Here is a 26,506-nt window from a genome sequence, read left to right as displayed (position 1 = left end):
AACCCACGCAGACACGGGGAGAATGTGCAAACTCCACACAGTCAGTCGCCTGAGGCGGGAATTGAACCCGGGTCTCTGGCGCTGTGAGGCAGCAGTGCTAACCACTGTGCCACCGTGCCGCCCGAAGGGCAGAACATTCCGGAAGACATGTAGTCTGGTTGTAATTTCAAGAGACTAAATTCTATTTTATTATATGAATGGGACTTGTATTTATTGGAACAGCATACCATTAGAATCTTGTTTTATTCAGGAATAGTTGGTAGTTAGAAGGGATTTATTTGGTTTGTTAATAGTTTAGTTAAGTTATTCACTGTTAGAATTAGATAAACAAATTGTTACTTGTTGATTTTAAAGTGATGTTGGGGATTTATTTTATTTCACCACTAGAAGTTGTTGAAAAGCTGGTTACACCACTCTTCACACTGCTTTTACAGATAATAGGATGAGGCTCTCCTCTTTGGGTGTTTCAGTTTTAGTTCTTAGAGGGGATCAACCTCCGTTTTATAACACCAGCAGCATTCATACCACATAAGTGTCAGACAATGATCATCTCCAACATGAGAAAGTCTAATCTTCTCTTCAAGTTTGGCTGTGTTAATGATAGGGTTAGAGCTATTCCAAGAAAGGTCGCTGTCTATCCCAATGATACTCTTCCAGAAGCAGTGTAAATGACAAACACCATCCAGAATGTAGTCATTAAACAGCTGCTTTCATCTAGCTTCACTTCCCTGGAGTCAAAGAATGTGGTGCTGGAAAAAGCACAGCCGGTCACGCAGCATCTGAGGAGCAGGCGAGTCGACATTTCGAGAGGGGAAATGGGAAAACTGGTGAAATCCACATTGATCCCGTGTGGTTGGCAGTTCTCAAGGCAGAAGATGAGACATTCTTCCTCCAGGCGTCAGGTGGTTAGGGTTTGGTGGTGGAGGAGGCCTCGGACTTGCATGTCCTTGGCAGAGTGGTAGGGGAGTTGAAGTGTTCGACCGCAGGGTTGTGGGGTTGTTTAGTGTCCCAGAGATATTCGCTGAAATGTTCCGCAAGTTGGTGTCCTGTCTCCCCAATGTAGAGGAGACCATATCAAGAGCAATGGACACAGTAGATGACATGTGTGAAAGTGCAGGAAAATCTCTGCCATATATGGAAGGATCCTTTGGGGTCTTGGACAAAGGTGAGGGGTGGTATGGCGTAGGGTCTACCAGTTCATCTTACTTCCCACCTATCTGCTCTACCTTCCTCTCCGACCTATCACATTTACTCCTACCTTCATCTACCCATCACATTTCCAACTACCTTCCCCTAGCCCCACACCCTCCCATTTATCTCTCAGCCCCTTTGAGCCACCCCCACTTTCCTGGTGGAGGGTTTACACTCAAAACATCGATTCTCCTGCTCCTCAGATGTGCCTGACCTGCTGTGATTTTCCAGCACCACACTCTCAACTCTGATCTCCAGCATCTGCAGTCCTCACTTTCTCCTTCACTTGCCTGGAACCATCCTTCATGTTGAGCGGAATAAAAAGCTTTCTCTTGGCAAGTTGTGGCAAAATTTCTCAAATGGTCGGCAGGGAGGCAATTCCAGGATTTTGACCCAGTGACACAAAAGGAACAGTAATATATTTCCAAGTCAGGATAATTAGAGGCTTGGAGGGGAACTTTCAGGTGGTGTGTTCCATGTGTCTGCTCATGCCCCCCCCCCCCCCCCTCCCTTGTCCTTCAAGGAGGGTGTAGAGATCATGGGGTTTGGAGGTGCTCCTGAAGGACCCTTGGTGATTTTCTGCAATTCATCTTGTAGATGGTACATAGTGCTATTGCTAACTGTCAGTGATGGAGGGAGTGAATATTAAAGGTGGTGGATGGAATGCCAATCAAGTGGGCTGCTTTGTCCTGGATGGTATCAATGTTGGAGCACTCATCCATTTTGGGCAATCGTCAGTCAATATCCCCACTTCTAACATTTGGATGGAAAGTAATTGAAGAAGTAGCAGAAGATGATATGCATAGATTAGTATTACACTTCTGCTAGGCACTGTGTAACCACATTTACAAAAGCTCTGTATTCAAGATGGTGCCTCCTTCAGAAAATTAAATAGAATCTGAAAGTTAACAGAGAACAAAAACATAAATCATTGAGTACCAAAGTTGACAGGACAAATAACCTTGTCTCATTCCATTCTTTCATATGTCATTCTCACATTAGGTCCTTTTACAATGAAGGAAGTGTTGCGACATTTCAACTTGCCTGTCACAATCTCATCAACGGACAATCTGACCTATAAAGAAATGAACAATCCCAAGTCAAAGGATCACGAATTGCGACAGCTCAGCGTGAAGCAGATATACGAACAGAAATTCTTGTTGGGTCATAACATCATTAACAATGGCAAGTACATAATTTATTGCAACATTTATTGTTGTTATATATCCTTTTTTGATCCTTTAATTTTTATTCCTGTTTGCAAGGTTTGTGAAGGTTTGCAGCTCACGCTGAGGTTTAGGGTGTAGGTTTGCTCACTGAGCTGTAGGTTTGATATCCAGACGTTTCATTATCTGGATAGATAACATCATCAGTGGCAACCTCCAAGTGAAGCGAAGCTGTTGCCTCCTGCTTTCTATTTATTTTCAAAGTTTGTGAGAAGATTTGTAGCTCGGGGGCTCGTTGTTGTGGTTCTGTTCGCCGAGCTGGGAATTTGTGTTGCAGATGTTTCGTCCCCTGTCTCGGTGTCATCCTCAGTGCTGGGGAGCCTCCTGTGAAGCTTCTGTGGTGCTTCCTCTGGCATTTGCAGTGGTTTGTTTCTATTTATATGTTTGTCCTGGATGGGGTTCCTGGGGTTTGTGGTGATGTCATTTCCTGTTCGTTTTCTGATGGTATCTAGATCTATGTGTTTGTTTGTTTATGGCGTTGTGGTTGGAGTGCCAGGCCTCTAGGAATTCTCTGGTGTGTCTTTGCTTAGCCTGTCCCAGGATAGATGTGTTGTCCCAGTCGAAATGGTGGTTTTTTTCCTCCGTGTGTAGGGCTACGAGGGGAGAGGGGGTCATGTCTTTTTGTGGCTAGTTGGTATTCGTGTATCCTGATGGCTAACTTTCTTCCTGTTTGTCCTACGTAGTGTTTGTGGCAGTCCTTGCATGGAATTTTGTAGACAACGTTGGTTTTGTCAATGGGTTGTACTGGGTCTTTTGTTTTTGTTTGAGAGTGTTGGTGGGTTTGTGTGCTACTAGGATTCCGAGGGGTCTTAGTAGTCTGGCTGTCATTTCTGAAACTTCTTTGATGTACGGTAAGGTGGTTAGGGTTTCTGGCTGTGTTTGGTCTGCTTGTCGTGGTTTGTTCTTGAGGAATCTGCGGACTGTATTTTTTGAGTATCTGTTCTTCTTGAATACGTTGTATAGGTGGTTCTCCTCTGTTTTCCGAAGTTCGTCTGTGCTGCAGTGTGAAAACCTCAAAAAAGACAAAAACATTGTTATATTACTTGCAGACAAAGGTCGGCTCACAGTCATCCTGAACAGAAGGGACTATAGAGAAAGCCAATGCACTACTCGCAGACACCAACACCTACCAACAGGTGGTGCTAGACCCGACCCCACAACTAGGAAACAAAATTACATATCTCCAAAGAAAATTACACAATTCCGGACAATTAAACAAGACGGAATTCCAAAAAATGAAACCAGACGGGATCAATACCCCACGATTCAATGGAATACAAAAAATCCATAAACCAGGAGCCCCCCTCAGACCCATAGTCTCACTACCCGGAACACCAACTTACAGACTGGCCAAAGAACTACATGCAAGACTGAAATACCTAGTAGAAGAGCCACAGCACTCCATCCACTCCACCCAGGAATTCCTAAAAATCATCAAAAACACCAAAATAGAGGAAGACAAAACAATGATCTCATTTGACGTAACAGCACTGTTCACCTCCATCAACATCGACCTGGCAAAGGAAACACCTACCACACTTTTAGAAGAGACCATCACACACACACCCCAACCACCATCAATCACATTACCAATGAAGACATCCTGAAGCTAGTGGACCTGTGCCTCACAACCCACTTCACCTTCAACAACATAATCTACAAACAAACCAACGTCACACCCATGGGATCTCCGCTATCAGGATTCATAGCAGAAGTGATAATGCAAAGACTAGAACAAACAGCCCTACCAACCAGCAAACCAAAAATCTGGGTCCGCTACACCTTTGTCAACACAAAACGAAACAAGATAGGAGAGACATTTAACATCATCAACAACACCCTCACAGGCATAAAGTTCACCAAGGAGAAAGAAACCAACAACAAACTCGCATTCCTGGATGTCACAGTCGAAAGAACGGACAACGGAGAACTACAAACCTGCGTATACAGAAAACATGACAAACACTGACCAAATACTTAACTACACCAGCAACCATCCCAACACACATAAACAAAGCTGTATCAGAACACTATTCCAACGAGCCACCACACACTGCAGCACAGACGAACTTGGGAAAACAGAGGAGAACCACCTATACAACGTATTCAAGAAGAACGGATTCTCAAAAAATACAGTCCGCATATTCCTCAAGAACAAACCACAACAAGCAGACCAAACACAGCCAGAAAACCTAACCACCTTACCATACATCAAAGAAGTTTCAGAAATGACAGCCAGACTACTAAGACCCCTCGGAATCCTAGTAGCACACAAACCCACCAACACTCTCAAACAAAAACTAACAGATCCAGTACAACCCATGGACAAAACCAACGTTGTCTACAAAATTCTATGCCACAAACACTATGTAGGACAAACAGGAACAAAGTTAGCCACCAGGATACATGAACACCAGCTAGCCACAAAAAGACACGACCCTCTCTCCCTCGTAGCCCTACACACGGAGCGAAAAAAAACACCATTTCGACTGGGACAACACATCTATCCTGGGACAGGCTAAGCAAAGACATGCCAGAGAATTCCTAGAGGCCTGGCACTCCAACCACAACGCCATAAACAAACACATAGACCTAGATACCATCTATCAACCCCTCAGAAAATGAACAGGAAAAATGACATTACCACAAACCCCAGGAACCCCATCCAGGACAAACATATAATTAGAAAGCAGAAGACAACAGCTTCGCTTCACTTGGACGTCGCCACTGATGATGTTACCTAGCCAGGTAATGAAACATCTGGATATCAAACCTACAGCTCAGCGAACAAACCTACACCCTTTTATTCCTGTTTCCTGCATTGTGTGTGTTCCTTTTAGTTCTTAGGATAATAGAGAATTCAAGATACTGCGTACTGAGTGGGACAGATCCATTTTTAAAAATTCATGTTTCAGGTCACACATCAAAACACTGGAATAAATAAAGTATCAAAACATATTTTCTCCTCTCCAAACTTTTAAAACAATGTTCAAATCAGTTTATTGCATTTAACTTCTCTTCTGACTGTGTTTGCATTTCTAGGGAATATGACTGTTGAGAGAGAACCAGGTTAATGTTTCAAGTCGGTATGACTCCCCCTCAGAGCAGGGCTTGCACAGTGGTCCAGTGGTTAATGCTGTTGCCTCACAGTACCAGGGATCCAGGTTCAATTTCACTGTCAGACAACTGTCTGTGTGGAGTTTGCATGTTCTCCTTATGTCTGGGTGCTCTGCTTTCCTCCCACAGTCCAAAGATGTGCAGGTCGGTTGGATTGGCCATGCTAAATTGTCAATCGTGTCCAGGGCTGTGGAGTCTATGGGGGACTAGACACGGGAAATATAGGGTCGCAGAGATAGTGCCAAGGGATGGGTCTGGGTGGGATGTTCTCAGAGGGTCTGTACAGATTCAACGAGCTGATTGGCCTGTTTCCATGCTATAGGATTCTTTAAAAAACACTCACAACAGGTCCTGATCTGAAGAACATTCCACAATAGGTTCTGAAAAAGTCATACTGGACTCAAAACATTAACTCTGTTTCTCTCCCAGAAGGTGTTGCCAGTCCTGCTGAGTTTTTCGAGCATATCATGCTTGTTTCAGTCTTCAGCCCGTTCTATATCTCTGGAGGCATTATTTCAGTAGAAGTGCTGGGGAGAAAATCATACCTGATTTTCCACAGGATAATTGTGCTGGGATAATGTAACCTACCTGCGGGTTCATAACCGCAGCACAGATGGGATATTTAACCTGAGACGATCTAAATGACTAACCCTGAGACAGTCCAAAATACAGAACTTGAGACAGTCTAAAATAGAAAACCTGAGACAGTCTAAAATACATAACTTGAGACAGTCGAACATATAAAACTTGAGACAGTCGAACATACAAAACTTGAGATAGTCTAAAGTAAAAATCCTGAGACAGTCTAAATGACAAAACCTAAGACAGTCTAAAATACATAACTTGAGACAGTCGAACATACAACACTTGAGACAGTCTAAATTACAAAACCTAAGACAGTCCAAATTATATAACCTGAGACAGTCTAAAATACAAACCCTGTTACAGTCTAAATTACAAAACCTGAGACAGTCCAAATTATATAACCTGAGACAGTCTAAAATACAAACCCTGTTACAGTCTAAATTACAAAACCTAAGACAGTCCAAATTATATAACCTGAGACAGTCTAAAATACAAACCCTGTTACAGTTTAAATTACAAAACCTGAGATACTCCAAATGACAAAATCTGACACACTCTAAAATACACAACCTGAGACAGACTAAAATACAAAACCTGTGACAACCTAAATGACAAAACACGAGACAGACTAAAATACAAACCCTGAGACAGACTAAAATATAAAACCTGAGACAGTCTAAATGACTAAACCTGAGACAGTCAAATGACAAAACCTGACAGTCTAAAATACAAAACCTGAGACAGTCTAAAGTACAAAGCCTGAGACAGTCTAAAATACATAACTTGAGACAGTCTAAAATATAAGACCTGAGACAGTCTAAAATACAAAACCTGAGACAGTCCAATTGACAAAACCTGACACACTCTAAAATACAAAACTTGAGACAGTGGAAATGACAAACCCTGAGACAGACTAAAATAAAAAACCTGAGACAGTCTAAGTGACTAAACCTGAGACAGTCAAATCACAAACCCTGAGACAGTCTAAAATACATAACTTGTGACAGTCTGAATGACAAAACCTGAAACAGTCTAAATGACAAAACGTGAGACGGACTATATGACAAAACCTGAGACAGTCTAAATTACATACCCTGAGATAGTCCAAAATATATATGATCTGAGACAGTATAATATACAAACACTGTTACAATATAAATTACATAACCTGAGACTGTACAAATGACAAAACCTGAGTCAGTCCAAATTACAAAACCTGAGACAGACTAAATGACAAAACCTTAGACAGACTAAATGACTAAACCTGAGACAGTCTCAAGTACAAACCCTGAGACAGTCTAAAATACAAACCCTGTGACAGTCTAAATGACTGAACCTGAGACAGTCTAAATGACTAAGTCTGAGACAGTCTAAATGACAAAAGCTGAGACAGTCTAAAATACAAAACCTGAGACAGTCTAAATGACAAAACCTGAGACAGTCCAAAATATATAACCTGAGACAGTCTAAAATATATAACCTGAGACAGTCTAAAGTATATAACCTGAGACAGTATAATATACAAACACTGTTACAATATAAATTACATAACCTGAGACTGTACAAATGACAAAACCTGAGTCAGTCCAAATTACAAATCCTGAGACAGACTAAATAACAAAACCTGAGACAGGCTAAATGACAAAACCTGAGTCAGACTAAATGACTAAACCTGAGACAGTCAAAAATACAAACCCTGAGACAGTCTAAATGACTGAACCTGAGACAGTCTAAATGACAAAATCTGACACACACTAAAATACAAACCCTGAGACAGTCCAAATGACAAAACCTGAGACAGTCCAAATGACAAAACCTGACACACACTAAAATACAAAACCTGAGACAGTCTAAATAACAAAACCTGAGACATTACAAAATATATAACCTGAGACAGTCTAAAATACAAACCGTGTTAGTCTAAATTACAAAACCTGAGACAGTCCAAATGACAAAACCTGAGACAGTCTAAAATACATAATTTGTGACAGTCTGAATGACAATACGTGAGACGGAGTATATGACAAAACCTAAGACAGTCTAAATGACAAAACCCGAGACAGTCTAAATTACAAAACCTGAGACTGTCTAAATGACAAAACCTGACACACTCTAAAATACAAAACCTGAGACAGTCCAAATGCCAAAACCTGACACAATCTAAAATACAATACCTCAGACAGTCTAAATGAGAAACCCTAAGACAGACTAAATGACTAAACCTGAAACAGTTTAAAATACAAAACCTGAGAAAGTCTGAATGACAAAACCTGAGACAGTACAAATTATATAACCTGAGACAGTCTAAAATACAAACCCTGGGACAGTCTAAATTACATAACCTGAGACAGTCCAAATGACAAAACCTGAGACAGTCTAAAATACATAATTTGTGACAGTCTGAATGACAATACGTGAGACGGAGTATATGACAAAACCTAAGACAGTCTAAATGACAAAGCCCGAGACAGTCTAAATTACAAAACCTGAGACTGTCTAAATGACAAAACCTGACACACTCTAAAATACAAAACCTGAGACAGTCCAAATGCCAAAACCTGACACAATCTAAAATACAATACCTCAGACAGTCTAAATGAGAAACCCTAAGACAAACTAAATGACTAAACCTGAGACAGTTTAAAATACAAAACCTGAGAAAGTCTGAATGACAAAACCTGAGACAGTACAAATTATATAACCTGAGACAGTCTAAAATACAAACCCTGGGACAGTCAAAATTACATAACCTGAGACAGTCCAAATGACAAAGCCTGAGACAGACTAAATGACAAAACCTGAGACAGTCTAAAGTACAAACCCTGTTAAAGTCTAAAATACATAACTTGAGACAGTTTAAAATACAAGACCTGAGACAGTCTAAAATACAAAACTTGAGACAGTCTAAATGACAAAACCTGCGACAGTCTAAAATACAAGACCTGCGACTGTCTATAATAGAAAACCTGAGACAGTCTAAATGACAAAACCTGAGACAGTCTAAAATACAAAACCTAAGACAGACGAAATGACAAAACCTAAGACAGTCCAAATTATATAACCTGAGACAGTCTAAAATACAAACCCTGTTACAGTCTAAATGACAAAACCTGAGACAGACTAAATGACAAAACCTAAGACAGTCTAAATGACAAAACCTGAGACAGTCTAAATTACAAAACCTGAGACAGTCTAAATGACAAATCCTGAGACAGTCCAAATTATATAACCTGAGACAGTCTAAAATACAAAGGCTGTTACAGTCTAAATTACATAACCTGAGACAGTCCAAATGACAAAACCTGACACACTCTAAAATACAAAACCTGAGACAGTCTAAATGACATAACCTGAGATAGTCTAAAATACAAACCCGGTTACAGACTAAATTACATAACCTGAGACAGTACAAATGACAAAATCTGAGAATGTCGAAATTACGTAACGTAAGACAGGACAAATGACAAAACCAGAGAAAGTCTAAATTACATAACCTGAGACAGTACAAATTATATAACCTTGACAGTCGAAAATACAAACCCTGTTACAATATAAATTACATAAAGTACAAAACCTGAGACAGTCTAAAATACGTAACTTGAGACAGTCTAAAATACAAAACCTGAGACAGTCTAAAGTACAAAACCTGAGAGACAGTTGAAAAATACGCGGTAGACCATTTAGTACAGAGATGAGGAGAAATGTCTTCACCCAGAGAATGATAGCTGTGTGGAATGCACTGCCCCAGAAAGCAGTGGAGGCCCAGTCTCTGGACTCATTTCCGAAAGAGTTGGATAGAGTTCTCAAGGATAGTGGAATCAAGGGTTATGGAGATAAGGCAGGAACAGGATACTGAATAAGGATGATCAGCCATGATCATATTGAATGGTGGTGCAGGTTGGAAGGTCAGAATGGCCTACTCCTGGACCTATTGTCTATTGTCTATTGTCTGAGATAGTCTAAATGACAAAACCAGACACACTCTAAAATAAAAAACCTGAGACAGTCTAAATGACTAAACCTGAGACAGTCTAAAATACAAGACCTGAGACTGTCTAAAATACAAACCTGAGACAGTCTAAATGACAAAACCTGAGACAGTCTAAATGACAAAACCTAAGACAGTCCAAATTATGTAACCTGAGGCAGTCTAAAATACAAACCCTGTTACAGTCTAAAATACAAAACCTGAGACAGTGTAAAATACATAACTTGAGACAGTCTAAAATACAAGACCTGAGACAGTCTAAAATACAAAACCTGTTACAGTCTAAATGACAAAACCTGAGACAGACTAAATGACAAAACCTAAGACAGTCTAAATGACAAAACCTGAGGCAGTCTAAAATACAAACCCTGTTACAGTGTAAAATACAAAACCTGAGACAGTGTAAAATACATAACTTGAGACAGTCTAAAATATAAGACCTGAGACAGTCTAAAATACAAAACCTGTGACAGTCTAAATGCCAAAACCAGAGACAGTCCAAATTATATAACCTGAGACAGTGTAAAATACAAACCCTGTTACAGTCTAAATTACAAAACCTGAAACAGTCTAAAATACAAAACCTGAGACAGTCTAAATGACAAAACGTGAGACAGTCTAAAATACAAAACCTGAGACTTTAACAGGGTTTGTTAAATACATAACTTGAGACAATCTATAATACAAAACCTGACAGACACCTTAAAAATACGGGGTAGACCATTTAGGACAGAGATGAGGAGAAACGTCTTCATCCAGAGAGTGATGGCTGTGTGGAATGCACTGCCTCAGAGAGCAGTGTAGGCCAAGTCTCTGGATTCATTGAAGAAAGAGTTGGATAGAGTTCTCAAGGATAGTGGAATCAAGAGTTATGGAGATAAGGCAGAACAGGATACAGATTAAGGATTATCAGCCATGATCATATTGAATGGTGGTGCAGGTTGGAAGGTCAGAATGGCCTACTCCTGCACATATTGTCTATTGTCTATTTTCTATTGTCTATTGTCTGAGACAGTCTAAATAACAAAACCTGACACACTCTAAAATACAAAACCTGAGACAGTCTAAATGACAAAACCTGACACACTCTAAAATACAAAACCTGAGACAGTCTAAATGACTAAACCTGAGACACTCTAAAATACAAAACCTGAGACAGTCTAAATGACTAAACCTGAGACACTCTAAAATAAATAATTTGAGACAGTCTAAAATACAAGACCTGAGACAGTCTAAAATACATAACTTGAGACAGTCTAAATGACAAAACCTGAGACAGTCTAAAATACAAAACCTGAGACAGACTAAAATACAAAACCTGAGATAGTCTAAATGACAAAACCTGAGACAGCCAAAATGACAAAACCTGTGAGTCTAAAATACAAAACCTAAGACAGACTAAATGACAAAACCTAAGACAGTTGAAATTATGTAACCTGAGACAGTCTAAAATAAAAACCCTGTTACAGTCTAAATGACAAAACCTGAGACAGTCCAAATTATATAACCTGTGACAGTCTAAAATACAAAACCTGAGACAGTCTAAAATATAAGACCTGAGACAGTCTAAACTACAAAACCTGTGACAGTCTAAATGCCAAAACCTGAGACAGTCTAAATGACAAAACCAGAGACAGTCCAAATTATATAACCTGAGAGAGTGTAAAATACAAATCCTGTTACAGTCTAAATTACTAAACCTGAGACACTCCAAATGGCAAAATCTGAGACAGTCTAAAATACGAAACCTGAGACAGTCTGAATGACAAAACCTGAGTCAGACTAAATGACTAAACCTGAGACAGTCTAAAATACGAAACCTGAGACAGTCTGAATGACAAAACCTGAGACAGTCTAAATGACAAAACCAGAGACAGTCCAAATTATATAACCTGAGAGAGTGTAAAATACAAATCCTGTTACAGTCTAAATTACTAAACCTGAGACACTCCAAATGGCAAAATCTGAGACAGTCTAAAATACGAAACCTGAGACAGTCTGAATGACAAAACCTGAGTCAGACTAAATGACTAAACCTGAGACAGTCTAAAATACAAAACCTGAAACAGTCTAAAATACAAAACCTGAGACAGTCTAAATGACAAAACGTGAGACAGTCTAAAATACAAAACCTGAGACAGACTTAAATACATAACTTGAGACAGTCTATAATACAAAACCTGAGAGACAGCTTAAAAATACGGGGTAGACCATTTAGGACAGAGGTGAGGAGAAACGTCTTCACCCAGAGAGTGGTGGCTGTGTGGAATGCACTGCCCCAGAGAGCAGTGGAGGCCCAGTCTCTGGATTCATTGAAGAAAGAGTTGGATAAAGCTCTCAAGGATAGTGGAATCAAGGGTTATGGAGATAAGGCAGGAACAGGATACTGATTAAGGATGATCAGCCATGATCATATTGAATGGTGGTGCAGTCTCGAAGGTCAGAATGGCCTACTCCTGCACCTATTGTCTATTGTCTATTGTCTGAGACAGTCTAAATGACAAAACCTGACACACTCTAAAATACAAAAGCTTAGACAGTCCAAATGACAAAACCTGAGACAGGCTAAATGACAAAATCTGACACACTTTAAAATACAAAACCTGAGACAGTCTAAATGACAAAACCTGAGACAGTCTAAAGTACAAAACCTGAGACAGACTAATATACAAAACCTGAGACACTCTAAAATACAAAACCTGAGACATTCTAAATGACAAAACCTGAGAGAGTCTAAATGACAAAACCTGAGACAGTCTAAATGACAAAACCTGAGAGAGTCTAAATGACAAAACCTGAGACAGTCTAAAGTACAAAACCTGAGACAGACTAAAATACAAAACCTGAGACAGACTAAAATACAAAACCTGAGACACTCTAAATGACAAAACCTGAGACATTCTAAATGACAAAACCTGAGACAGACTAAATGACAAAACCTAAGACAGTCGAAATTATGTAATCTGAGACAGTCTAAAATAAAAACCCTGTTACAGTCTAAATGACAAAACCTGAGACAGTCCAAATTATATAACCTGAGACAGTCTAAAATACAAAAGCTGTTACAGTCTAAATTACAAAACCTGAGACAGTCCAAATGGCAAAACCTGAGAAAGTCTAAAATACAAAACCTGAGACAGTCTAAAATATAAGACCTGTGACAGTCTAAATGCCAAAACCTGAGACAGTCTAAATGACAACCAGAGACAGTCCAAATTATATAACCTGAGAGAGTGTAAAATACAAATCCTGTTACAGTCTAAATTACTAAACCTGAGACACTCCAAATGGCAAAATCTGAGACAGTCTAAAATACGAACCCTGAGACAGTCTAAAATATAAGACCTGAGACAGTCTAAAATACGAAACCTGAGACAGTCTAAATGACAAAACCTGAGACAGTCTAAAATACGAAACCTGAGACAGTCTGAATGACAAAACCTGAGACAGTCTAAAATACGAAACCTGAGACAGTCTGAATGACAAAACCTGAGACAGTCTAAATGACAAAACCAGAGACAGTCCAAATTATATAACCTGAGAGAGTGTAAAATACAAATCCTGTGACAGTCTAAATTACTAAACCTGAGACACTCCAAATGGCAAAATCTGAGACAGTCTAAAATACGAAACCTGAGACAGTCTGAATGACAAAACCTGAGTCAGACTAAATGACTAAACCTGAGACAGTCTAAAATACAAAACCTGAAACAGTCTAAAATACAAAACCTGAGACAGTCTAAATGACAAAACGTGAGACAGTCTAAAATACAAAACCTGAGACAGACTTAAATACATAACTTGAGACAGTCTATAATACAAAACCTGAGAGACAGCTTAAAAATACGGGGTAGACCATTTAGGACAGAGGTGAGGAGAAACGTCTTCACCCAGAGAGTGGTGGCTGTGTGGAATGCACTGCCCCAGAGAGCAGTGGAGGCCCAGTCTCTGGATTCATTGAAGAAAGAGTTGGATAAAGCTCTCAAGGATAGTGGAATCAAGGGTTATGGAGATAAGGCAGGAACAGGATACTTATTAAGGATGATCAGCCATGATCATATTGAATGGTGGTGCAGTCTCGAAGGTCAGAATGGCCTACTCCTGCACCTATTGTCTATTGTCTATTGTCTGAGACAGTCTAAATGACAAAACCTGACACACTCTAAAATACAAAAGCTTAGACAGTCCAAATGACAAAACCTGAGACAGGCTAAATGACAAAATCTGACACACTTTAAAATACAAAACCTGAGACAGTCTAAATGACAAAACCTGAGACAGTCTAAAGTACAAAACCTGAGACAGACTAAATGACAAAACCTGAGACAGTCTAAAGTACAAAACCTGAGACAGACTAAAATACAAAAACTGAGACACTCTAAAATACAAAACCTGAGACATTCTAAATGACAAAACCTGAGAGAGTCTAAATGACAAAACCTGAGACAGTCTAAATGACAAAACCTGAGAGAGTCTAAATGACAAAACCTGAGACAGTCTAAAGTACAAAACCTGAGACAGACTAAAATACAAAACCTGAGACAGACTAAAATACAAAACCTGAGACACTCTAAATGACAATACCTGAGACATTCTAAATGACAAAACCTGAGACAGACTAAATGACAAAACCTAAGACAGTCGAAATTATGTAATCTGAGACAGTCTAAAATAAAAACCCTGTTACAGTCTAAATGACAAGACCTGAGACAGTCCAAATTATATAACCTGAGACAGTCTAAAATACAAAAGCTGTTACAGTCTAAATTACAAAACCTGAGACAGTCCAAATGGCAAAACCTGAGAAAGTCTAAAATACAAAACCTGAGACAGTCTAAAATATAAGACCTGAGACAGACTAAACTACAAAACCTGTGACAGTCTAAATGCCAAAACCTGAGACAGTCTAAATGACAACCAAAGACAGTCCAAATTATATAACCTGAGAGAGTGTAAAATACAAATCCTGTTACAGTCTAAATTACTAAACCTGAGACACTCCAAATGGCAAAATCTGAGACAGTCTAAAATACGAAACCTGAGACAGTCTAAAATATAAGACCTGAGACAGTCTAAAATACGAAACCTGAGACAGTCTAAATGACAAAACCTGAGACAGTCTAAAATACGAAACCTGAGACAGTCTGAATGACAAAACCTGAGACAGTCTAAAATACGAAACCTGAGACAGTCTGAATGACAAAACCTGAGACAGTCTAAATGACAAAACCTGAGACAGTCCAAATTATATAACCTGAGAGAGTGTAAAATACAAATCCTGTTACAGTCTAAATTACTAAACCTGAGACACTCCAAATGGCAAAATCTGAGACAGTCTAAAATACGAAACCTGAGACAGTCTGAATGACAAAACCTGAGTCAGACTAAATGACTAAACCTGAGACAGTCTAAAATACAAAACCTGAAACAGTCTAAAATACAAAACCTGAGACAGTCTAAATGACAAAACGTGAGACAGTCTAAAATACAAAACCTGAGACAGACTTAAATACATAACTTGAGACAGTCTATAATACAAAACCTGAGAGACAGCTTAAAAATACGGGGTAGACCATTTAGGACAGAGGTGAGGAGAAACGTCTTCACCCAGAGAGTGGTGGCTGTGTGGAATGCACTGCCCCAGAGAGCAGTGGAGGCCCAGTCTCTGGATTCATTGAAGAAAGAGTTGGATAAAGCTCTCAAGGATAGTGGAATCAAGGGTTATGGAGATAAGGCAGGAACAGGATACTGATTAAGGATGATCAGCCATGATCATATTGAATGGTGGTGCAGTCTCGAAGGTCAGAATGGCCTACTCCTGCACCTATTGTCTATTGTCTATTGTCTGAGACAGTCTAAATGACAAAACCTGACACACTCTAAAATACAAAAGCTTAGACAGTCCAAATGACAAAACCTGAGACAGGCTAAATGACAAAATCTGACACACTTTAAAATACAAAACCTGAGACAGTCTAAATGACAAAACCTGAGACAGTCTAAAGTACAAAACCTGAGACAGACTAAAATACAAAAACTGAGACACTCTAAAATACAAAACCTGAGACATTCTAAATGACAAAACCTGAGAGAGTCTAAATGACAAAACCTGAGACAGTCTAAATGACAAAACCTGAGAGAGTCTAAATGACAAAACCTGAGACAGTCTAAAGTACAAAACCTGAGACAGACTAAAATACAAAACCTGAGACAGACTAAAATACAAAACCTGAGACACTCTAAATGACAAAACCTGAGACATTCTAAATGACAAAACCTGAGACAGACTAAATGACAAAACCTAAGACAGTCGAAATTATGTAATCTGAGACAGTCTAAAATAAAAACCCTGTTACAGTCTAAATGACAAAACCTGAGACAGTCCAAATTATATAACCTGAGACAGTCTAAAATACAAAAGCTGTTACAGTCTAAATTACAAAACCTGAGACAGTCCAAATGGCAAAACGTGAGAAAGTCTAAAATACAAAACCTGAGACAGTCTAAAATATAAGACCTGAGACAGTCTAAACTACAAAACCTGTGACAGTCTAAATGCCAAAACCTGAGACAGTCTAAATGACAACCAGAGACAGTCCAAATTATATAACCTGAGAGAGTGTAAAATACAAATCCTGTTACAGTCTAAATTACTAAACCTGAGACACTCCAAATGGCAAAATCTGAGACAGTCTAAAATACGAAACCTGAGACAGTCTAAAATATAAGACCTGAGACAGTCTAAAATACGAAACCTGAGACAGTCTAAATGACAAAACCTGAGACAGTCTAAATGACAAAACCTGAGACAGTCTATAATACGAAACCTGAGACAGTCTGAATGACAAAACCTGAGACAGTCTAAAATACGAAACCTGAGACAGTCTGAATGACAAAACCTGAGACAGTCTAAAATACGAAACCTGAGACAGTCTGAATGACAAAACCTGAGTCAGACGAAATGACTAAACCTGAGACAGTCTAAAATACAAAACCTGAAACAGTCTAAAATACAAAACCTGAGACAGTCTAAATGACAAAACGTGTGACAGTCTATAATACAAAACCTGACAGACACCTTAAAAATACGGGGTAGACCATTTAGGACAGAGATGAGGAGAAACGTCTTCACCCAGAGAGTGATGGCTGTGTGGAATGCACTGCCTCAGAGAGCAGTGTAGGCCCAGTCTCTGGATTCATTGAAGAAAGAGTTGGATAGAGCTCTCAAGGATAGTGGAATCAAGGGTTATGGAGATAAGGCAGGAACAGGATACAGATTAAGGATTATCAGCCATGATCATATTGAATGGTGGTGCAGGTTGGAAGGTCAGAATGGCCTACTCCTGCACATATTGTCTATTGTCTATTTTCTATTGTCTATTGTCTGAGACAGTCTAAATGACAAAACCTGACACACTCTAAAATAAAAAACCTGAGACAGTCTAAATGACTAAACCTGAGACACTCTAAAATACATAATTTGAGACAGTCTAAAATACAAGACCTGAGACAGTCTAAAATACATAACTTGAGACAGTCTAAATGACAAAACCTGAGACAGTCTAAAATACAAAACCTGAGACAGACTAAAATACAAAACCTGAGATAGTCTAAATGACAAAACCTGAGACAGCCAAAATGACAAAACCTGTGAGTCTAAAATACAAAACCTAAGACAGACTAAATGACAAAACCTAAGACAGTCGAAATTATGTAACCTGAGACAGTCTAAAATAAAAACCCTGTTACAGTCTAAATGACAAAACCTGAGACAGTCCAAATTATATAACCTGTGACAGTCTAAAATACAAAACCTGAGACAGTCTAAACTACAAAACCTGTGACAGTCTAAATGCCAAAACCTGAGACAGACTAAATGACAAAACCAGAGACAGTCCAAATTATATAACCTGAGAGAGTGTAAAATACAAATCCTGTTACAGTCTAAATTACTAAACCTGAGACACTCCAAATGGCAAAATCTGAGACAGTCTAAAATACGAAACCTGAGACAGTCTGAATGACAAAACCTGAGTCAGACTAAATGACTAAACCTGAGACAGTCTAAAATACAAAACCTGAAACAGTCTAAAATACAAAACCTGAGACAGTCTAAATGACAAAACGTGAGACAGTCTAAAATACAAAACCTGAGACAGACTTAAATACATAACTTGAGACAGTCTATAATACAAAACCTGAGAGACAGCTTAAAAATACGGGGTAGACCATTTAGGACAGAGGTGAGGAGAAACGTCTTCACCCAGAGAGTGGTGGCTGTGTGGAATGCACTGCCCCAGAGAGCAGTGGAGGCCCAGTCTCTGGATTCATTGAAGAAAGAGTTGGATAAAGCTCTCAAGGATAGTGGAATCAAGGGTTATGGAGATAAGGCAGGAACAGGATACTGATTAAGGATGATCAGCCATGATCATATTGAATGGTGGTGCAGTCTCGAAGGTCAGAATGGCCTACTCCTGCACCTATTGTCTATTGTCTATTGTCTGAGACAGTCTAAATGACAAAACCTGACACACTCTAAAATACAAAAGCTTAGACAGTCCAAATGACAAAACCTGAGACAGGCTAAATGACAAAATCTGACACACTTTAAAATACAAAACCTGAGACAGTCTAAATGACAAAACCTGAGACAGTCTAAAGTACAAAACCTGAGACAGACTAATATACAAAACCTGAGACACTCTAAAATACAAAACCTGAGACATTCTAAATGACAAAACCTGAGAGAGTCTAAATGACAAAACCTGAGACAGTCTAAATGACAAAACCTGAGAGAGTCTAAATGACAAAACCTGAGACAGTCTAAAGTACAAAACCTGAGACAGACTAAAATACAAAACCTGAGACAGACTAAAATACAAAACCTGAGACACTCTAAATGACAAAACCTGAGACATTCTAAATGACAAAACCTGAGACAGACTAAATGACAAAACCTAAGACAGTCGAAATTATGTAATCTGAGACAGTCTAAAATAAAAACCCTGTTACAGTCTAAATGACAAAACCTGAGACAGTCCAAATTATATAACCTGAGACAGTCTAAAATACAAAAGCTGTTACAGTCTAAATTACAAAACCTGAGACAGTCCAAATGGCAAAACCTGAGAAAGTCTAAAATACAAAACCTGAGACAGTCTAAAATATAAGACCTGTGACAGTCTAAATGCCAAAACCTGAGACAGTCTAAATGACAACCAGAGACAGTCCAAATTATATAACCTGAGAGAGTGTAAAATACAAATCCTGTTACAGTCTAAATTACTAAACCTGAGACACTCCAAATGGCAAAATCTGAGACAGTCTAAAATACGAACCCTGAGACAGTCTAAAATATAAGACCTGAGACAGTCTAAAATACGAAACCTGAGACAGTCTAAATGACAAAACCTGAGACAGTCTAAAATACGAAACCTGAGACAGTCTGAATGACAAAACCTGAGACAGTCTAAAATACGAAACCTGAGACAGTCTGAATGACAAAACCTGAGACAGTCTAAATGACAAAACCAGAGACAGTCCAAATTATATAACCTGAGAGAGTGTAAAATACAAATCCTGTGACAGTCTAAATTACTAAACCTGAGACACTCCAAATGGCAAAATCTGAGACAGTCTAAAATACGAAACCTGAGACAGTCTGAATGACAAAACCTGAGTCAGACTAAATGACTAAACCTGAGACAGTCTAAAATACAAAACCTGAAACAGTCTAAAATACAAAACCTGAGACAGTCTAAATGACAAAACGTGAGACAGTCTAAAATACAAAACCTGAGACAGACTTAAATACATAACTTGAGACAGTCTATAATACAAAACCTGAGAGACAGCTTAAAAATACGGGGTAGACCATTTAGGACAGAGGTGAGGAGAAACGTCTTCACCCAGAGAGTGGTGGCTGTGTGGAATGCACTGCCCCAGAGAGCAGTGGAGGCCCAGTCTCTGGATTCATTGAAGAAAGAGTTGGATAAAGCTCTCAAGGATAGTGGAATCAAGGGTTATGGAGATAAGGCAGGAACAGGATACTTATTAAGGATGATCAGCCATGATCATATTGAATGGTGGTGCAGTCTCGAAGGTCAGAATGGCCTACTCCTGCACCTATTGTCTATTGTCTATTGTCTGAGACAGTCTAAATGACAAAACCTGACACACTCTAAAATACAAAAGCTTAGACAGTCCAAATGACAAAACCTGAGACAGGCTAAATGACAAAATCTGACACACTTTAAAATACAAAACCTGAGACAGTCTAAATGACAAAACCTGAGACAGTCTAAAGTACAAAACCTGAGACAGACTAAATGACAAAACCTGAGACAGTCTAAAGTACAAAACCTGAGACAGACTAAAATACAAAAACTGAGACACTCTAAAATACAAAACCTGAGACATTCTAAATGACAAAACCTGAGAGAGTCTAAATGACAAAACCTGAGACAGTCTAAATGACAAAACCTGAGAGAGTCTAAATGACAAAACCTGAGACAGTCTAAAGTACAAAACCTGAGACAGACTAAAATACAAAACCTGAGACAGACTAAAATACAAAACCTGAGACACTCTAAATGACAATACCTGAGACATTCTAAATGACAAAACCTGAGACAGACTAAATGACAAAACCTAAGACAGTCGAAATTATGTAATCTGAGACAGTCTAAAATAAAAACCCTGTTACAGTCTAAATGACAAGACCTGAGACAGTCCAAATTATATAACCTGAGACAGTCTAAAATACAAAAGCTGTTACAGTCTAAATTACAAAACCTGAGACAGTCCAAATGGCAAAACCTGAGAAAGTCTAAAATACAAAACCTGAGACAGTCTAAAATATAAGACCTGAGACAGACTAAACTACAAAACCTGTGACAGTCTAAATGCCAAAACCTGAGACAGTCTAAATGACAACCAAAGACAGTCCAAATTATATAACCTGAGAGAGTGTAAAATACAAATCCTGTTACAGTCTAAATTACTAAACCTGAGACACTCCAAATGGCAAAATCTGAGACAGTCTAAAATACGAAACCTGAGACAGTCTAAAATATAAGACCTGAGACAGTCTAAAATACGAAACCTGAGACAGTCTAAATGACAAAACCTGAGACAGTCTAAAATACGAAACCTGAGACAGTCTGAATGACAAAACCTGAGACAGTCTAAAATACGAAACCTGAGACAGTCTGAATGACAAAACCTGAGACAGTCTAAATGACAAAACCTGAGACAGTCCAAATTATATAACCTGAGAGAGTGTAAAATACAAATCCTGTTACAGTCTAAATTACTAAACCTGAGACACTCCAAATGGCAAAATCTGAGACAGTCTAAAATACGAAACCTGAGACAGTCTGAATGACAAAACCTGAGTCAGACTAAATGACTAAACCTGAGACAGTCTAAAATACAAAACCTGAAACAGTCTAAAATACAAAACCTGAGACAGTCTAAATGACAAAACGTGAGACAGTCTAAAATACAAAACCTGAGACAGACTTAAATACATAACTTGAGACAGTCTATAATACAAAACCTGAGAGACAGCTTAAAAATACGGGGTAGACCATTTAGGACAGAGGTGAGGAGAAACGTCTTCACCCAGAGAGTGGTGGCTGTGTGGAATGCACTGCCCCAGAGAGCAGTGGAGGCCCAGTCTCTGGATTCATTGAAGAAAGAGTTGGATAAAGCTCTCAAGGATAGTGGAATCAAGGGTTATGGAGATAAGGCAGGAACAGGATACTGATTAAGGATGATCAGCCATGATCATATTGAATGGTGGTGCAGTCTCGAAGGTCAGAATGGCCTACTCCTGCACCTATTGTCTATTGTCTATTGTCTGAGACAGTCTAAATGACAAAACCTGACACACTCTAAAATACAAAAGCTTAGACAGTCCAAATGACAAAACCTGAGACAGGCTAAATGACAAAATCTGACACACTTTAAAATACAAAACCTGAGACAGTCTAAATGACAAAACCTGAGACAGTCTAAAGTACAAAACCTGAGACAGACTAAAATACAAAAACTGAGACACTCTAAAATACAAAACCTGAGACATTCTAAATGACAAAACCTGAGAGAGTCTAAATGACAAAACCTGAGACAGTCTAAATGACAAAACCTGAGAGAGTCTAAATGACAAAACCTGAGACAGTCTAAAGTACAAAACCTGAGACAGACTAAAATACAAAACCTGAGACAGACTAAAATACAAAACCTGAGACACTCTAAATGACAAAACCTGAGACATTCTAAATGACAAAACCTGAGACAGACTAAATGACAAAACCTAAGACAGTCGAAATTATGTAATCTGAGACAGTCTAAAATAAAAACCCTGTTACAGTCTAAATGACAAAACCTGAGACAGTCCAAATTATATAACCTGAGACAGTCTAAAATACAAAAGCTGTTACAGTCTAAATTACAAAACCTGAGACAGTCCAAATGGCAAAACGTGAGAAAGTCTAAAATACAAAACCTGAGACAGTCTAAAATATAAGACCTGAGACAGTCTAAACTACAAAACCTGTGACAGTCTAAATGCCAAAACCTGAGACAGTCTAAATGACAACCAGAGACAGTCCAAATTATATAACCTGAGAGAGTGTAAAATACAAATCCTGTTACAGTCTAAATTACTAAACCTGAGACACTCCAAATGGCAAAATCTGAGACAGTCTAAAATACGAAACCTGAGACAGTCTAAAATATAAGACCTGAGACAGTCTAAAATACGAAACCTGAGACAGTCTAAATGACAAAACCTGAGACAGTCTAAATGACAAAACCTGAGACAGTCTATAATACGAAACCTGAGACAGTCTGAATGACAAAACCTGAGACAGTCTAAAATACGAAACCTGAGACAGTCTGAATGACAAAACCTGAGACAGTCTAAAATACGAAACCTGAGACAGTCTGAATGACAAAACCTGAGTCAGACGAAATGACTAAACCTGAGACAGTCTAAAATACAAAACCTGAAACAGTCTAAAATACAAAACCTGAGACAGTCTAAATGACAAAACGTGTGACAGTCTATAATACAAAACCTGACAGACACCTTAAAAATACGGGGTAGACCATTTAGGACAGAGATGAGGAGAAACGTCTTCACCCAGAGAGTGATGGCTGTGTGGAATGCACTGCCTCAGAGAGCAGTGTAGGCCCAGTCTCTGGATTCATTGAAGAAAGAGTTGGATAGAGCTCTCAAGGATAGTGGAATCAAGGGTTATGGAGATAAGGCAGGAACAGGATACAGATTAAGGATTATCAGCCATGATCATATTGAATGGTGGTGCAGGTTGGAAGGTCAGAATGGCCTACTCCTGCACATATTGTCTATTGTCTATTTTCTATTGTCTATTGTCTGAGACAGTCTAAATGACAAAACCTGACACACTCTAAAATAAAAAACCTGAGACAGTCTAAATGACTAAACCTGAGACACTCTAAAATACATAATTTGAGACAGTCTAAAATACAAGACCTGAGACAGTCTAAAATACATAACTTGAGACAGTCTAAATGACAAAACCTGAGACAGTCTAAAATACAAAACCTGAGACAGACTAAAATACAAAACCTGAGATAGTCTAAATGACAAAACCTGAGACAGCCAAAATGACAAAACCTGTGAGTCTAAAATACAAAACCTAAGACAGACTAAATGACAAAACCTAAGACAGTCGAAATTATGTAACCTGAGACAGTCTAAAATAAAAACCCTGTTACAGTCTAAATGACAAAACCTGAGACAGTCCAAATTATATAACCTGTGACAGTCTAAAATACAAAACCTGAGACAGTCTAAACTACAAAACCTGTGACAGTCTAAATGCCAAAACCTGAGACAGACTAAATGACAAAACCAGAGACAGTCCAAATTATATAACCTGAGAGAGTGTAAAATACAAATCCTGTTACAGTCTAAATTACTAAACCTGAGACACTCCAAATGGCAAAATCTGAGACAGTCTAAAATACGAAACCTGAGACAGTCTGAATGACAAAACCTGAGTCAGACTAAATGACTAAACCTGAGACAGTCTAAAATACAAAACCTGAAACAGTCTAAAATACAAAACCTGAGACAGTCTAAATGACAAAACGTGAGACAGTCTAAAATACAAAACCTGAGACAGACTTAAATACATAACTTGAGACAGTCTATAATACAAAACCTGAGAGACAGCTTAAAAATACGGGGTAGACCATTTAGGACAGAGGTGAGGAGAAACGTCTTCACCCAGAGAGTGGTGGCTGTGTGGAATGCACTGCCCCAGAGAGCAGTGGAGGCCCAGTCTCTGGATTCATTGAAGAAAGAGTTGGATAAAGCTCTCAAGGATAGTGGAATCAAGGGTTATGGAGATAAGGCAGGAACAGGATACTTATTAAGGATGATCAGCCATGATCATATTGAATGGTGGTGCAGTCTCGAAGGTCAGAATGGCCTACTCCTGCACCTATTGTCTATTGTCTATTGTCTGAGACAGTCTAAATGACAAAACCTGACACACTCTAAAATACAAAAGCTTAGACAGTCCAAATGACAAAACCTGAGACAGGCTAAATGACAAAATCTGACACACTTTAAAATACAAAACCTGAGACAGTCTAAATGACAAAACCTGAGACAGTCTAAAGTACAAAACCTGAGACAGACTAAAATACAAAACCTGAGACACTCTAAAATACAAAACCTGAGACATTCTAAATGACAAAACCTGAGAGAGTCTAAATGACAAAACCTGAGACAGTCTAAATGACAAAACCTGAGAGAGTCTAAATGACAAAACCTGAGACAGTCTAAAGTACAAAACCTGAGACAGACTAAAATACAAAACCTGAGACAGACTAAAATACAAAACCTGAGACAGTCTAAATGACAAAACCTGAGACATTCTAAATGACAAAACCTGAGACAGACTAAATGACAAAACCTAAGACAGTCGAAATTATGTAACCTGAGACAGTCTAAAATAAAAACCCTGTTACAGTCTAAATGTCAAAACCTGAGACAGTCCAAATTATATAACCTGAGACAGTCTAAAATACAAAAGCTGTTACAGTCTAAATTACAAAACCTGAGACAGTCCAAATGACAAAACCTGAGAAAGTCTAAAATACAAAACCTGAGACAGTCTAAAATATAAGACCTGAGACAGTCTAAACTACAAAACCTGTGACAGTCTAAATGCCAAAACCTGAGACAGTCTAAATGACAACCAGAGACAGTCCAAATTATATAACCTGAGAGAGTGTAAAATACAAATCCTGTTACAGTCTAAATTACTAAACCTGAGACACTCCAAATGGCAAAATCTGAGACAGTCTCAAATACGAAACCTGAGACAGTCTAAATGACAAAACCTGAGACAGTCTAAAATACGAAACCTGAGACAGTCTGAATGACAAAACCTGAGACAGTCTAACTTACGAAACCTGAGACAGTCTGAATGACAAAACCTGAGACAGTCTAAAATACGAAACCTGAGACAGTCTGAATGACAAAACCTGAGTCAGACGAAATGACTAAACCTGAGACAGTCTAAAATACAAAACCTGAAACAGTCTAAAATACAAAACCTGAGACAGTCTAAATGACAAAACGTGTGACAGTCTAAAATACAAAACCTGAGACAGACTTAAATACATAACTTGAGACAGTCTATAATACAAAACCTGACAGACACCTTAAAAATACGGGGTAGACCATTTAGGACAGAGATGAGGAGAAACGTCTTCACCCAGAGAGTGATGGCTGTGTGGAATGCACTGCCTCAGAGAGCAGTGTAGGCCCAGTCTCTGGATTCATTGAAGAAAGAGTTGGATAGAGCTCTCAAGGATAGTGGAATCAAGGGTTATGGAGATAAGGCAGGAACAGGATACAGATTAAGGATTATCAGCCATGATCATATTGAATGGTGGTGCAGGTTGGAAGGTCAGAATGGCCTACTCCTGCACATATTGTCTATTGTCTATTTTCTATTGTCTATTGTCTGAGACAGTCTAAATGACAAAACCTGACACACTCTAAAATAAAAAACCTGAGACAGTCTAAATGACTAAACCTGAGACACTCTAAAATACATAATTTGAGACAGTCTAAAATACAAGACCTGAGACAGTCTAAAATACATAACTTGAGACAGTCTAAATGACAAAACCTGAGACAGTCTAAAATACAAAACCTGAGACAGACTAAAATACAAAACCTGAGATAGTCTAAATGACAAAACCTGAGACAGCCAAAATGACAAAACCTGTGAGTCTAAAATACAAAACCTAAGACAGACTAAATGACAAAACCTAAGACAGTCGAAATTATGTAACCTGAGACAGTCTAAAATAAAAACCCTGTTAC

The 26,506-nt window shown here is 38.7% G+C and overlaps 1 protein-coding gene across 1 annotated transcript in view; it reads left to right on the top strand.

Moving 5' to 3' along the window:
- Window positions 1-26,506, top strand: part of LOC122542645 (uncharacterized) — a 93,319-nt gene that overhangs the window by 19,298 nt on the left and 47,515 nt on the right. Inside the window, exon 3 of the mRNA XM_087982215.1 lies at window positions 2,194-2,376. Coding sequence (XP_087838341.1) covers window positions 2,194-2,376 — 183 coding nt within the window. The remainder of the gene's footprint in view (window positions 1-2,193; window positions 2,377-26,506) is intronic.

This window comes from Chiloscyllium plagiosum, unplaced genomic scaffold (assembly GCF_037043375.1).
Source record: "Chiloscyllium plagiosum isolate Xiang-an unplaced genomic scaffold, Cpla_swu_hap1 HiC_scaffold_42, whole genome shotgun sequence".
NCBI lineage: Eukaryota > Metazoa > Chordata > Chondrichthyes > Orectolobiformes > Hemiscylliidae > Chiloscyllium > Chiloscyllium plagiosum.
This window is presented reverse-complemented; position numbering and strand designations above follow the sequence as displayed.